A 15,866-nucleotide genomic window follows, 5' to 3' on the forward strand; every position below is an offset into this window, starting at 1 on the left:
GTAACTGTCACAATTTGATACACTCTGCAGAGGTGCGCCACCTTTCCCAAAAGTAGCATTACCCCTGATACAAGTTTCACACTCCAGAGTGTGGTTTGTCATGTCTGAGATTCTTGGATACATTCCGAGTATTCTTCAACCCCACACATTCGCCCTTGTCGTGACAGATCAGATCCCTGGCCTACGTGGGCCCCAATCCATCTTTGTCACCCCACCCGAGACATCACTACCTTCGTCGGACCCGTCGGGGAAAGTTCACGGCGTTCCCACGCACGTTGGTTGTATCAATGACCCAACCAGGCAGCGTATCCGGGAATATGTTATAAGGAAGAAGATACTTATGACCCTTCCGGCCCATACCAGAACCTTTGGTTGACGCGTAAATACGGCGCTCTATAAGCCGTGGAACAATTGTTATTAGTCCTAACTTTCCGGTAGGATGTGACCTCCACCACAACAATCAGTCTGTCGTTTCACCAACCAATCAATCAAGCAGAAATAAAATAAAGTTTTTAAAAGTACTGTAGTAAAATACTTTAGTTGATATGCAAGAATGAACTTTCCTTGAGACTGAGATAAAGTGAAGTCTAAATCTTTGAGTGACCCGCGAACTTCGGGTTCTGAAAATCAGCATCATTGTCTGATACGACAATGTTTAATATCCAAATTCATACTATTATGCATATAATGAGATGTCCTTTTTTAATCCCCAAAATTTGAGTTAAAAGTGTTTTTGAGAATTTTTCCTAAGTAAATGTGTATTATTAGGGTTTCATAAACATTTATAATGAGGAATAAACTTGTTATGATTTGAAATTCAAGTAGTTCATATAATTGACCTTTATAAAAAGTTTCCCATATATTTTCCTCAAGAAATTAATTTTAATAAAAATAATTTCAAGTCATTTCCACTTAAGGATCTTTGAATTTTTCATTGAAAGAAAAGTTTTCTTTAAGCACAAAACAAAAGTTATATTAAAATTGCTCATAAATTTAGGAGTGTGTAGCATATTTTTATTTATTTTTGGGTGTGTAGAATTTTGTGAGCAAATCATTGAAGTTTGAACGTTATTTGAATTTAACTAGATTTATCAAATTACCCTTCTGCCCTTCTGACAGTGGGTCCATCCACTTAAGTGGGCTGGTTCGGGTCAACCGACCCTGCCCCATCAGTCAGTCTCTCTCTCTCTCTCTATCTATCTATCTCTCTCTCTCTCTCCCTCCCTCCCTCCCCCTCTCTCTCTCATGCGCTCCCTCAGATCAGCCTAGACGAACCGGAGCAGGTTCTGCCAGGACCCCTACTAGCATCCCGTCCTACCAACGACTCTTGGCTTGATAGCAGGAGATGAGTTTGCAAGGCGGCTGAGGCTCTGGTCCTCCATCTGTTGCGCCGACGAGTCTCCTCGCCGACAAGATGCATTGCTCGTCTTCTTCGCCCGTGGGAGCGCCGCCGCTGCAACCCTAGTGCGACAAGTTAGATCCAGCCGGGACGGTCCCCCGCTCCACAGGACCCGTGACCTCGGACGCCGCCGGGCCTCTTGTGATAGCCTCAGACGGGACGGTAAAAAGAACCCATCTAAAAAATTGTCCTCATATAGGAAAAACGGCCAAAACTATCAAAGTCCGCAGGCGAACCGGCGAAACCACCCTACCTATCAAAGGCGTGCCTGGCTGCATGAATGGGCATAGCTAGAAGAGAAGGGATTGGATGGGCTTCTTGGGTGCATGCGTCCAACCATGGGGCGCGCGTGCATGGTGATCGATTGACTAGGTCCAATATGAAGAGACCCAGCCGATTGACTGGTCTGGGTGCAGCGTGCATACACATAAGCGCGAGCAAGGAACAAGGGTTGCTGGCTCGTTGCCGTGCCCGTCTATTTATACGATAATTGATAGGATTTTTTAATATATATGGACACATAAAATATATTATACTTGTACAAACATAACCTTATATTAGTCAATAAATATTGAAATTCACATATATACTAAGATAAAAAAGGAAGGTGAGTTTGGTGCATATGTTCACGTGCCTCTCTACCAACAGGCCACCATGTTCCACAACATAGAAGAATTACGCGAGTTTGGTGCACCTAGACACTTCTTGTATGCAGTGTATCATAGTCACCTAGTTAGGATTTTATAATATATATGGGCACATAAAATATATTATACTTGTACAAATATAACCTTATATTAGTCAATAAATATTGAAAGTCGCATATATACTAAGATAAAAAAAAGTAAGGTTAACATACACAAATTGGCTTGGAATGACAACATACACATCCATGTATTCAGTAAATAAAACCAATCCATAGTGCCAAGACAAATAATAAGCCATGGCAAAAACGAACATGCAACATGGGATATGAATTGTCATTATAGATTGTATACATGGTGCATTAATGAAATGTTCACGTGCCTCTCTACCAACAGGCCACCATGTTCCGCAACATAGAAGAATTACGCGAGTTTGGTGCACCTAGACACTTCTTGTATGCAGTGTATCATAGTCACGGAGAAGAGTGCTAACAAGGATTTCAATTAATTAGGAAATCAAGTAACTGCTATACTAAATACCATAAATGGGATGCCCTTAGGTAAATTGGGTAGAATAACAAAAATATGATTACATAAGCATAAATGAACATTTTTATTATCAGTGGAACACTTACTGCTGCTTCATTTCGTATTCTCAAATATGATTATTTGTCGGGTTATCCAAGATTACGGACCGCTGCAATCAAGCGAAGCATGTGCAAATGGCACTTGTCCCCGGCTATGCGACGTGAGGTTTGGGTCACACCCCTCTCACTAGTAGGCAGCGCCAGCCGGAGGGAATCTGGCGTCGACCCGAGCGATTCCCTCCCGTGCATCATCGTGGAGATTTAAGAGGACAACCAAATCGTCGTCCATGATTTCTTTTGTTTTTCATATATCTTGCAAGGGTGTATGACATAAATGGCTCGCCACTCGCTTGCTATAGATATTTGTGACGTGCATTGTACGGTCACGCCGCTAGAATTGGTTTTATCAGTGGCGTGCGCAAACGAAAGCACACAACTAATAACTTGTTATCAGTAGCGTGTGATCCCACACACCACCAGTAGCCATTACCTGTCGCATAATCAGTGGCGGTTCTAAATCAGGCCACTAAGGGCCAAATTGCCAGGCCACTGCTAAGATATTTCCTACTAGTGCGGGTGGCCCACTGCAATCATCAGGATAAGAATAAACATGTCATTCAAAGTTGAAACTTAAGAGATAAACATACATGCATTGGCCCCTTCGCAATCTGGTTTTGACACTCGCCTCATGTGCTTGCACCGGAACTTCCGTCGGACAATATATGAAGTTTGCCATCCCTCGAGACACTGCATTCCCAAGCTTATGCTAGTGTCGCTGGTGATCATGTCACTACTAGAAAAACGGCTATAGCTAATATGGACATTAATGGCGCATCATGTATGTGATGCGCCACTGCTATATTGCAGTGGCGCATCACATATAGGTGCACCATTATTTGCCATATTACTAATGACGCACCTGTTGTGCGGTGCTCATTACTAGTTTTTGTCCTCGTCCCACACCCTTCCCAGACTTAGCAGTGGTGAACCAGGGGAAAGTGCGCCGTTACTAGTTTTAACTAGTAATGGCGCACCACACCTACGGTGCGCCACTACTAACAATCTTTGCTCTTATTACATGCAAAATGCCACCGACCCGACCCCAGGCTCCTCCCGCACTCGACCCGGCCCCAGGCTCCTCACGCACTCGACCAGGCTCCTCTCTCTCCTCTGTCGCTCGCTGCTTCTAGGGTTCGCCCCCCACCGCCGTCGCCGCGGCCGCCGAGGCCATCTCAGGCGATCTTTCCCTCGGCCCAAACCCGACTCCTCCTCCCTCTCCACGGGCTCCACCCCTCCCTCGGCCCGATCCCAACGCCTCCTTCCTCCCCACGGGTCCATCCCTCCCTCGCCGCGAGCTCCTGGCCCGGTCCGGCCCCTCCGGCGACCCACTCCGGCGAACGGCGCCCCACCCTCATCCCCCCTCCCCATGGCCCGGCTCTGATTTTTTGGAAGTGGTTTTCTCCTGTGAGCAGCTCCTCTGATTTGCTATGATGTGTTCTATAGATGTATTGATTGTATTGTGATGAAATGGCAGACAAAATTTTCATATAGATGTATTGATAGTATTGTGTTGATATGGCAGAAATAATTTTATTATAGGTGTGTTCATATGGCAGAAATGTAAATATAGTTTGTACTACTAGTTACACACATGGATGGTGGATAGATGGATGTATGCTGACGGTAGGTAGTACTCCGTATATGATTTGCTTGATGGATGGATTAGTGGTGCTAGTTGCTTGCTAGATGGATGGATGAATGGTGCAACTACGTAGAATTATTAGTCTAAGTTACTATCTCTATAGTAGACAGTAATATTTTCACCTAAAGTTTTTCCAAAGGTTATTCAATCCATCTAAAGTAATATATGTGGATAGGAGATAGTAGTAGTGTTTATCAGTAATTTTGGTATGAGGGTCTACCAATGCATCTAGGGGTTAAGAGACTTATAATGTTGCTATATCCGAGTGGCCTATGTTTTGGTATAAGAAATTTTGCCATATGGTTAGGCATGAGATGTTGTTCATAATATTCTCTATTTTACAGCATCTCTTGTACTTGTTCATTGTTGCTATATCCGAGTGGCCTATATTTTGTCAGAATGTTGATTCATTTCCGTTTCGGCAAATTTCAGACGCTCCATATGTCCACTTTTTAGTAAATGTCAATGCCCAAATTTTCTCTATTTTAGGAAATGTCCGACGACGAAGAGGAATTCGTTATGTGCGAATACAACCAAGATAAGCACGGCCTTTGCGACACGCCTTACCTAGTTGATGATAGGCGCTTCAGCATCATGCTGGATGAGGACTTCAAAGTGGATACAGTAAGTCACAATGACAAGTCTTTATTCGTAATTAAGCATGACTTCTTTTGCTTCAACTTATAATTTTTATTTTTTACTATTCTACTAGCGTATCCCCTGCGATGCAAGACATTATGTGTTGGATAAAATTGGTTTCAGTACTGAAATAAATATGGAGGTAAAGATAGTTCACTTGAGGACCGAGCATGGTTATACTTTTGCCGTAAAATTGTACAATGTAGACACCTACTCCTTTTTTGAATGCAAAACTTGGGTAGCACTATGCAAGGCTTATGCATTTGAGCCTAATATGCTTATCACCTTTGATATTCGTCCGGAAGATGAAATTGAAGGTAATATCGTCGATGTGCGTACGCCTCCAGTTCTACCATTATGTGAATTTCTCGAGCACATTTATTAAGTAATTTATATTGTTTATTTAAAAATAGTTGACAACTTATTTCCATTGATATCTTATTTTCATTCTTCAAAAAATGAATGGAAAATGGTAGGCAGAACCTATTACTACAATGATGAAGCAGAATTAACTTGTAAGGTGAAACATCTTCTTGTCGCATTTATCAATAATTTTGAGAATTACAATACCTATCAGCAAACTCCCCAACATTATGGTCAATATGTGCCAGTAGTGCACGTGGTGAACTACGGTAACATGCATGGAGATTGCATGGTAAGATTTTCTACTATTACGACATCCATGCATATTTTGCATAAATTCTTGTAAAACTAAACTACATTGCTAGCTACAAAGCTAATACTATGTTTTTCAACAGAAAATCCCGCAAGATTGTGTGCCTCATCTGATGTTACCAAGAGGTCGCGTTGATGTTATGATGATACGACCAGCACGGCCAGGTCGGCCTATGTATCTGCATCACTCCTGTCCATACCGGATTTCTAAAACCGATGAAGTCATGACAATCAAAGATTGGAAAAAATGTATGGTCAATCGTAGAGAGCTACTCGGAAGCAACATTGTGCATAGGCCAAGAATTGGAGACAAGATCATCTCCATTCTCCATAATGGAGAGTCAGGGTCTATCTTGTTTTATGATATTCTACCTAAGCAGAGGAGTAGGTCCTAGGTACAATGTGTTATTATGTGCTACGATTTGTTAGAGTTGATGATGATGATGAGGAGGAGTTGTGATTATGACTAGTGACCAACTTTTGTTATATGATGTCTCATTGACGAAAATGATATTAAATAGTATTGGCGGTAATGACTATGATGATTATTAGCTATTTCCGAGATGATGTGATGATGTGCTACAATGTGTTAGAGTTGACGATGATGATGAGGAGGAGTTGTGGTTATGACTAGTGACCAACTTTTGTTATATGATGTCTCATTGACTATGATGATTACTTCTACATCACTATGTATCGCTATTTTCGAGATGATGTCATGATATTTTATGAAACTATTGTATAGAATATGTATAACTTACTTCTACATCACTTATATATGTATCACTATGATGAATTGTATTCGGAGACTAATCTTTTATTGTATTCGATAAATCTGTTGTTTATATGTTGTGCTGTTTATATTCTGTGTTGTAATGTATTTTGTAACCTGTGCAAATATCAGAAAAGCAAAAAAAATAATTCCTAATATTCATAGTAGTGGCGCACCATATTGCATTTTAGTGGCCCACATAAATAAATACCTCAGTGGCGCATTATCTAAAAATACGTCATTAGTAACCCACAGCAGTGGCGCACTTGTGGGCCTAGTAATGGCACACCAGGTGATGCGCCACTGTTATGTATATTAACAGAGACGCACCATGCATGCGCCATTACTATTTATTAGTAGTGGCGTGATAATAGTGGCGCACCAATAGTGCGCCATAAGTATCCAAAACATGTGCGCCACTAACAGCCTTTTTTCTAGTAGTGTGTTCTGCGAGGGCTGCGATTCCTCAATATGTGTCCGGCAACCTGGACCAGCATTTCGAAAATGAGAGGCAACGATAACTTCCGCGAACAGTGAGCCCATCTCGCTAACATCAACCAAGCGTAAATCATCATGCTGATGGAGAAACATGATGGCTTCCACCATATCGCTTCGCATGGAGAAGAAGAAACTTGACTGAGAATATGCAAAACCTAAGAACAAGGCCATGGGAATGTATTTGACTCTCTTTTAGACCAGCAATAAATTCGAATAGTAGAGGCACCATGATCAATTAATCCAGCTGTAGCTAGCTTCATAGGCTAAGTAAACGGGAATGCACGTGACTCATTTTGCAACCAACAACTAAGGCCTTCCGTAATGGGAGTATCTTAGCGCGGTATCATAGGCAATTTGCTTATGTGGCACCATAGTTAATGAAGAAAGAGAGTGTAGGTGTATCTTATATAACATACGGCTCTAGCACGAGATCATAGGCAAAAAAAGATGCTAGCCCAATCACAAGCAAGTATTAGCCCCAAAACATTTAATGCAACTTATTTTAGATACAACCTCTAAGAAACAATGCATTAGGATGGTTGTTTCTTAGATCCTAGTCATACCTAGGATAACACGCTAAGATACAATGCATTACGGAAGGCCTAATTGCAGCACGAGAAATCCAACTATAACTTGATAGGTGTCATGGGAATGCATCTGACTCATTTTGTGACCACCAATTAATTGGAACGGTACAATCAGCACGGTTCATCCACCTGTAGCTTGATAGGCGCCATGGGAATGCATCAGACTCAATCCGTGACCACAAATTAGTTGGAATAGTACAATCACCACTGGCCAACAAGCAGTGTGGTCACCCATGCTCCAACTGGATCATGTTGGTGTGTAAAAGAGGAGGACACCGGATCATCAAGCCGCACAAGAATTATGTGCTTCTTTTGTTGGCTGTGATTGATGTGAATACACGATAAAAAACTTGGATTAACCTAGCTAGCTTGTGAATTCGGAAATATTTCTCAACTATAATAACCGCAATGAATTGATTTTTTTTGTGAAGAAGTTCACATATTTCTAGCGTCAATGTTTTTAAATATTTCTATGGTCGCTTTGTCAGAATGGATGGGGTGTAACAATGTGATACTTTTTGTTGCCTCCATATAAATTTGTAAGAAAATCCAAACAATCTATTGAAAAAATGGTCCGGCGCCACAACGCGCGCCATCACGATCTAGTCGGTAGCGGGGTGTCATAGGCTTAGGATTCATTGAACCAACGGACTCTATAAGTCTAAGCTATTAATTAGTGACCTACTCACTCCATGCAATTAATAGCCTATGTGACTAATTGATGCCAACTGTAGCATGCAGATAGTATCATTGTTGGGCGCAAACTCGCTATAAATAGGCGGCCATGCCTGATCATACGATCCATCGCAACACACTCTCACACACACATACATTTCAGAGTTGGACTTGCAGTTGAAGTAGCTCCAGAAAAAGATGGCGGTAAGAAATATGGGTAGTATGTGCATGTAACCTCTTTTTCTTTACCGTAGCTGTTTTATATATACAAACATGGCACGCTTAAATACCAATGAATCAATTAGCTAGAGTTGGATGGATGTATACATGTATAGAGAAATGAAATGCATGTGCAGGATGTTGATTAATGAATTTGTGATGCATTTAGGTTGTGATGAAGGTTGGTGCATGGGGTGCACCAGACGGATCCCCTCAGGATATCAACGCCGAAAGCAGGCCCCAACGCCTAGAGAGCATCACCATCTATAGCGTCGAATCTCCTGGGGTATGCGGCATCAAAGGTTTCTCCTTCAAATACGTGGACCAGCAGGGGAGCAGCGTCAAGAGCGCCATCTGGGGCAGCAACAGCGGGAATCCCAACACCATTGAAATGAGGGAAGGCGAGCAGCTCAAGCTCGTGGGCGGCACCTTCGACAATGAGGGCATCGGATCGCTCACGCTAGAAACGAACACGACCAAGCACAAGACCTACGGGTATCCGGTGCAGGGAGGCGAGTTCAGCTTGCCGCTGCCGCAGGGGAAAGGCGAGTTGGTCGCCTTCTTTGGCCGCTCAGACGTGACCCTCAAGGCGTTGGGCGTCTACGTGAAAGGCTCGCCCGCCAAGGTCGGTAAGTGGGGCGCCAAAAGCGGCGCACCACGGGACATCAGGCCAGATGCCGATCCGTGCAAGCTGGAGAGCTTCACCATCCACAGCAGCGAGCGCATCCATGGCTTCTCCTTCACCTACCTTACCAAGAGTGACCAGGCCATTAGTGTCCCCCTCTGGGGCAAGAAAGCTGGAGAGGAGCATACCGTACGTTAATTAATTTCCTTTCTACTTGTCTACTATACAAGTATACTTAGTTAGTTTTTGCATGCTTGTGATGTGGTGCAGATTTTCATGAACCAAAGCGAGTACGTGAGCAGCATCACCGGCGCTTACGACACCTATGGCATCACCTTCCTCAATTTCGACACCAACCAGGGGGCTTCGCACACGTTCGGGCGCAACCCATCTGCAGGGACTAAGACCTTTAGCGTGCCGCTGCCGGACAACGGTGCACTGGATGATGCGGCCGCGGTCGCCTTCTTCGGCAGCTCCGGGGATAGCCTCGTCGCCATCGGCACCTACGTCGGGGTCGCGCCCGAATGAACCATCCACCTTGCTAGCAGCTCTACTCTATCCCATCGATCCCACACGTACGTACCTGCAGATCCTAGCACGTATGTACGTTCCAATTAAACCCCAGCTGCATGCTATGCTAGCTGGCTATGTGTGTGTTTGTACGTGGTGAATAAGGACGATGGGGTCCCACTTTGCGGGCTGCAGCTCGATCTACCTACTTTCAAGGGTAATGTGTGTGTTTGTGTATGTGCATGTAATAATGTGCGCCCATGGCTTGCAATAAAGTTGTACCACCCGTTTCCTTACACACATGTATCTGCTCCGTTGCTTTTACATCCTAAAGTTTTAGCACGGTATCAACATATCAACATTACACTCCCCCACTCCAAGGACCTAAAACTTCCCCGTAATGTTTATGTTATGCACATGGAAAAGAATGTAGGCGAGGCTCTTTTTAGCAACATCATCAACATCCCTCATAAGAAAATGGATAGTGTTAAGACAGATGAAAAGGACGTACACAATAATAATATTGAACCACAGACTGATAGTGATGCCAAGCCTACACCTAATGTAATTGTTACAAATAATTTGTCACGATAATTTACAAGTAATCTTCCCTGAGCTCCATACACATATGTTTTCAATTGGCTTTTGTAGACTTTACTATATCTGCAATATTATCCCTTGTTATCAATAATAAGAAACGAATTACACCCTCCCATCACACACGGATGTAGCATTCCGTGTGCGTTGTGACATGCACGTCGGTTACACAACAACTTTAAAGCCGTTACCGAATTCTGCAGCCGTGTTCCTTGTATAGAATATCGCACACGATTTTTTTCATGACTAATCGTGTGCGAAATATCGCACACGGTTATTTCAACTTATCCGTCTTCGTAGTTTGACCATATCGTTCACGCCTTCACAATATCATTAACAAGGATCACCTCATGTTCCCGCCATTATATTGTTCTGTCTTCCCGCCTCCTTTTTCCGCCGTTCCGCCACCTTCCCGCTTCTTCTTCCCGCCCTTTCGCTGCTTTCCCGCCTCTCCACTCTTGCCTATTTGTACGAGTGCCGCCGCCAGAGCCGTGCGCTACGTCGCTACAAGTCCAAAAAGTCGAAGAGATACCAAATTCTGAGTCCATTCCCTCACCGGCGGAGGCGACGCCCCCACCCCCCCCCCCCCCAATAAGATGGTCCAGCACAGGCCAGCAGGATCCCCAACTGCTTACCACATGCTAATGCCAAGCGCGACTCCTCGGTCATTGCCGTCCCCCCGGCTCGTCATCCAATTCGGTCGAGGACACTGATTCGGCCACATCCGATTCATCGTGGACACTGTGTCTTAGTGATTATGAAGCTGACGATCGGAGGCTTGAGGAGACGTACCATTTGGTTCAGAAGTCTTCGGAGACTCCTCCAAGGCTGGAGGAGGAGCGCCGCCGCAAGGTGGGGCACAAGGGTGCCACTGCCCCACCATCCAAGCATCATAAGACCATCACCAAGAAGTGCAGCGCCTACGATGATGTTGCCGAGGCCTCGGGTACGGGCCAACCATACGCCGCCAACAATGCCGACACCTAGTGCCACGACGACGTCATCTCCTCTGATGAGCGGTTGAAGTACTTAATTATTAGTTCGTCCATTTCAAATTATCTGTCGATTTTTAAGTATCTTGTATATATATGTTTCATGCTACTTGACTATAGCTGTCCGTAGGAAAACCGAGACGACCAAGTTCCAAAAACGGTGATTCGTCCCTGGACAGGCTAGATGCTATGCATTTAATTTGGACTTTATTTGCGAGGTTTTTGCTGCCACGAGAACACAATATTTTCACCGTGCAGAGATTTGCTGAAGGAAAAAAAATTATGAGATGCTGAACAATGTTAGTGCTTGTTGTTTAAAGCAACAACTCATGCCTGATAGGTGGTAATCTGATTTGGCAAACATTATAAAACATTTTTTCAGTTTACTGAAAGCACCATTGTTTCCAATCCTTGTTTCTGCATGATAGTAGTACTTTTATTTTGTCATCTACCTTGATGGATAGATCAAGCATCATGCATTACGTGATGAAATACTTTTCTTTCATTATCAATGGTAATGGAGTCCGCCTGAGGGTCGTTTCGGAAAAAAGATGAAAGTGAGGATTAGAGCAAGGAAGATGAACCTGTTATCAAATTTAGTTATGTGAGTGAAAAGTCGCCATTCTGAAGAAAACAAATTCAGAGCAAGGAAACATGATGTAGGCATCGATTGGTTGACCACATTCCCAATCCAACTTATTTCCTGTGCACATATATCGTCCTTCTATGTATTCCAAATATTTCTGCAACTAGAGATATTTAGGTAAAACGTTTAGTTGTGAAGGGAAATCATCGGAAGTTGTTTTATGTTAGAAAATTATTTTCAGTTACAGTTCTTACAGTTTTCAGGAATCAATTCATCACTAGCTTATTTAGCTCAATAGCAATGGCTCAATTTGACATAATTGAGTCATGAGTTTTTACAATGCATTGTTATTATTAGTAGAATATCTATTTTAACGGAAAAATATTTGTTTGCAGGTATTGAAAGCTAGGTCGACTAATGGTGCTTTCCCTGAAACAAAAGATATTTTTTATAAGGTTACACAAACTTGGACTTTAGTTGTTCTGATTTATATCAGATGCGCTATCTTTCTGTATCTTGAGGTTGTGTTACTGTTACTAAGTTTAGGTTGGAGGAGTATGAATATTGATAATAGTCGTGATTCTTGTGGAGTAATTTATCAGAGAGTTCCTTTCAGGCTTACGCCATATCATCAATGAACCATATGGATCGATGTTTTCACCATGTTTTAGGTCCATGTACTTATAGTAATAGCTGAGAACATGGTGCATTTTGTTTAACCATTTCCTAATCCACACAACTTTCAGAATGCTAACGCAAGTACTTAGACAAGCGCACATCAGACTTTCATGGTACGACGGTGCGCCCACCAATTGTTCTGTGTTCTAGTCTGCCAATGACATGACCATCAACTTTAGTGTACATCTCACTATCTCAGTCAGGATCAGAGGAAGAACAAAGCTACTTCTTTTATGCCATCAGTAGATGGGTATTAGTTTACCGCTGGACAAGAAATGACATGCATCTCATGTTCACGGTCCTATTTAGAACCAGTAGGGAGAATTTGTTAAATTACTACAATCGTTATTTATTGAAAACAAAAATAACTGTCTAGAATTTAGAATAGCAAAAATAACAGTATGTGTGGTTGTCTACTCCTTATTCATAGCAATCTTCATTCTTTATGTGAAAGCAACCTGGTATTCTATCATTAGCCGACTACATGAGTAACATTGACTATTTAGCTGAATACACAAGTAATTTACTTTTTATCATCTTATGATGCTCGGAGCAATGCTTGGTTAGTACTAGCCTCCAGTTTGATTTATTTGCATTTCAAAGGGCTGGATATTGACCCTCTTCTTGGCATCAACTGTTGTTGGCTTTTCAGTTATTTATCATTTTGTTTTGTTACAGTGTGATGAAGCTTACTGGCGCAACCTATTCACATATGTACTGTAGCTGTTCAAGCAAAAGTTATCTGCACAGGTGTGGAAAAAACCTTCAATTCATAGTAGTAATGCGTGCTTTCCTTCATGACTATTACCAGTACATAAATGAAATAAAACTATACTCCTTATCAATAAATATGCCCTTCATGACTATTACCAGTACATAAATGAAATAAAACTATACTCCTTATCAATAAATATGCCCCTCTGCACTGCCAATAAGGATATATTCTCCCAGCATGCACTTTTGTTTTGTGGTCTTCAGAAGTCGCTTCCTTGGAAGATAGCATTCCTATTAGTTTTTATGTTGCATTTCTCTCCCATGTTTTACATGGCAGATGTCTATCAAATCATTCCACACCTTAATTCAATTAGTGGACCATGCATTCCTCATAATATTGTTTACGTCTGCTCCCAAATTCCTTGTGTCGGGCTGCCGAGTTCCTACTGCTGTCAACTGAATTAGTAGCAAGTATTTTCGTTTGCGTTAGACTCCTAATTCCTTACAGGCCTGGGAATTAACTGGTAGATTTTCTTTCCCTTTTAGAAAAATGATCCGTTATAAAGATACGTATGTAGTAAAACCCATTAAAAAAATTAGTCAACCCATCCTAAAAGAAGTTGATCAATGTCCCCACAAGAAAAAAGTTATGTGTTAAAAGATACATGTAGTAGAGCCCGTGTACTACATGCTGATAATTACATGTAGTAGATACCTCCACCCCCATTGCCGTTCGATCCCACCCAAACGTGGTGTGCTGATTAACGGGTTTGGTTGCAGTAACTTTCTTTCCACCTGATAAATCAACCAGCAATATTGTTCCGACTTTTATGAATGGATACGGTATAACAACGTCCCATCAATAGATAAAGCTAGTTTTCAAGTCTGGCAGCCAGGGACCAGCCGTTCGATCTAAGTTATACTAGATTTGTGTATGTACGTACATGAGCATGCACCTGCACGAGTCCAAGAAGCTAGCTACCACATACGTACACTTTGTTTCTCTATCGTGTATATACGGCAACTTGAGGATATATATACTTTTTCTAAGAAAAATATGTATATGAGAAAAAAAATGCTACTTAGACTGCAAAAATCATACTATTTTGGTATATTCCTAATTTAGACATACTCCATACTTCTTTTTCAGATACCTCATACTGCTTTTCTTTTGCGAAATCCCTTACATACTACGTACATACTAAGTACATCATAATTCTTCATACATATACTCCTTTTATTATGAAAAATAAACATACTACTTTCTTTATAAAATACTATATACTTCAAATTCTTTTATAAATGACCATATACTTTATACCTTTTTAAAAGTAATATACGGCATACAGTATACTTTATTTTTAAGTACAGATAGAACATCAATGAATGATTATGAATATGCATGTCAGACACTCACATTTACTGTTCATTAGCAATTGGATCAAAATGAGTGCATACACACAAGAAGTATCAGGTATACGAACATATACTACATGCGTCCACGTAGCTATACTATAGTGCAAACAAGTAGCGTCACGCCATCGATATATATACACACATACAACAGTAATAATTATACATATTCACACTCACGATTCACAATGATACTATTTTTCAGTAATATGCAACATTATATTTTTTGTTTCATACAATAATACATATTATTTTGCAACATGTATACTAGAATCTATATACTCTAGTCCGAATTATACAAAGTATATGCAGCAGCTGTCACGCTAGCATGTCTCGACTTGTTTGGAATGGAAGAAAGTAGCAGTTTGTTGAAACTAACCCACACCGTACCATTTTTTAGTCAACTAATTAGGTTGTGGGTGGTTGGCTGCTATCCGGTTTTCCCTCACATTCACTAACCCGTTTGGTTGGAGATAATTTGGGACACGTGGAAGGCAAGCACCTAGGTGATAACTACCACTGCTTGTAGGCAAAATTTATCTTGTATATTTTTTTCTACTGTTTTATCATTGGTTATCGTGCGTGCAATTTTACTAGTTTTCTTGGTCTGAAAGCCTTACCATCATGTTCTTCTTGCAGGCGGCAATGGCAAGAGCATATTGTGCAGAGGAAGATGATGAGAAAAACTTGTGGTTCTCATCCAATCTTTGTGGATCTCTCTTTTTGTGCGATTGTGCACTTGTTGAGTCCTTTTTTTGTGCACTTGCACTTGCAGAAGTATTCTATTGTGCACATGTAAAATTATTTTGATGTGCCCTTGTTAGGCGTTGAACCTTAATGCGTGGAGCCAGTAGATGATGTATTGTATTTGATGTGATATGCTACTGAAATGAAATATACATTTTATTTGCAATCTTTTATTCTGTTACTTATTTTTAATGGGCCTATCGTGAGATATGCGTGCTTCTAGCAAAAAAATGACTCAGCCCAAACAAATCAGACATTTTCAATAGTAAAATAGGTATCGGGCCAGGCCCATGTAACTAGATTGGTGGACAGGGATCTAAAATTTATGATGATTCCATTTGGTCACTAGCAATGCCACGTCATCTTGGCCACATCAGATCCTACGTGGCTCACACGAATGGGTAATGAACAAACCAAAATTTTGGTCGATAGAGACCTGCGACCAAAATTTTAGAAAGGTCATGTTTGTTCATTCTTGATGGCCAACTGTTGACGTTGTAAATTTGGTCGAAAAAAGGTCAATAAACGACAGCAATGACGAATCAGTGACCAATATAGGGAGTCATAATTGACCTTATTTCTTGTAGTGCCACCCCCCCCCCCCCCA

General features: G+C 41.6%; 1 protein-coding gene across 1 annotated transcript; it reads left to right on the forward strand.

Annotated features, from left to right (window-relative positions):
- The first annotated feature begins 8,318 nt into the window (after window positions 1-8,318).
- LOC123403661 lies at window positions 8,319-9,828 on the forward strand. The gene is made up of 3 exons (XM_045097585.1): window positions 8,319-8,382; window positions 8,567-9,211; window positions 9,293-9,828. The coding sequence occupies exons 1-3, from the start codon at window positions 8,377-8,379 to the stop codon at window positions 9,548-9,550; spliced, it is 909 nt and encodes a 302-aa protein (XP_044953520.1). The 5' UTR covers window positions 8,319-8,376; the 3' UTR covers window positions 9,551-9,828.
- Window positions 9,829-15,866: the final 6,038 nt, after the last annotated feature.

This window comes from Hordeum vulgare, chromosome 1H, assembly GCF_904849725.1.
Source record: "Hordeum vulgare subsp. vulgare chromosome 1H, MorexV3_pseudomolecules_assembly, whole genome shotgun sequence".
Taxonomy (NCBI): Eukaryota; Viridiplantae; Streptophyta; class Magnoliopsida; order Poales; family Poaceae; genus Hordeum; species Hordeum vulgare.

What these genes read in the sequence shown, in the direction of transcription:
- LOC123403661 (XM_045097585.1), top strand. An exon ending in AAGCTGGAGAGGAGCATACC is followed by an intron (nt 9,212 to 9,292) that starts GTACGTTAATTA and finishes GATGTGGTGCAG; the next exon opens with ATTTTCATGAACCAAAGCGA.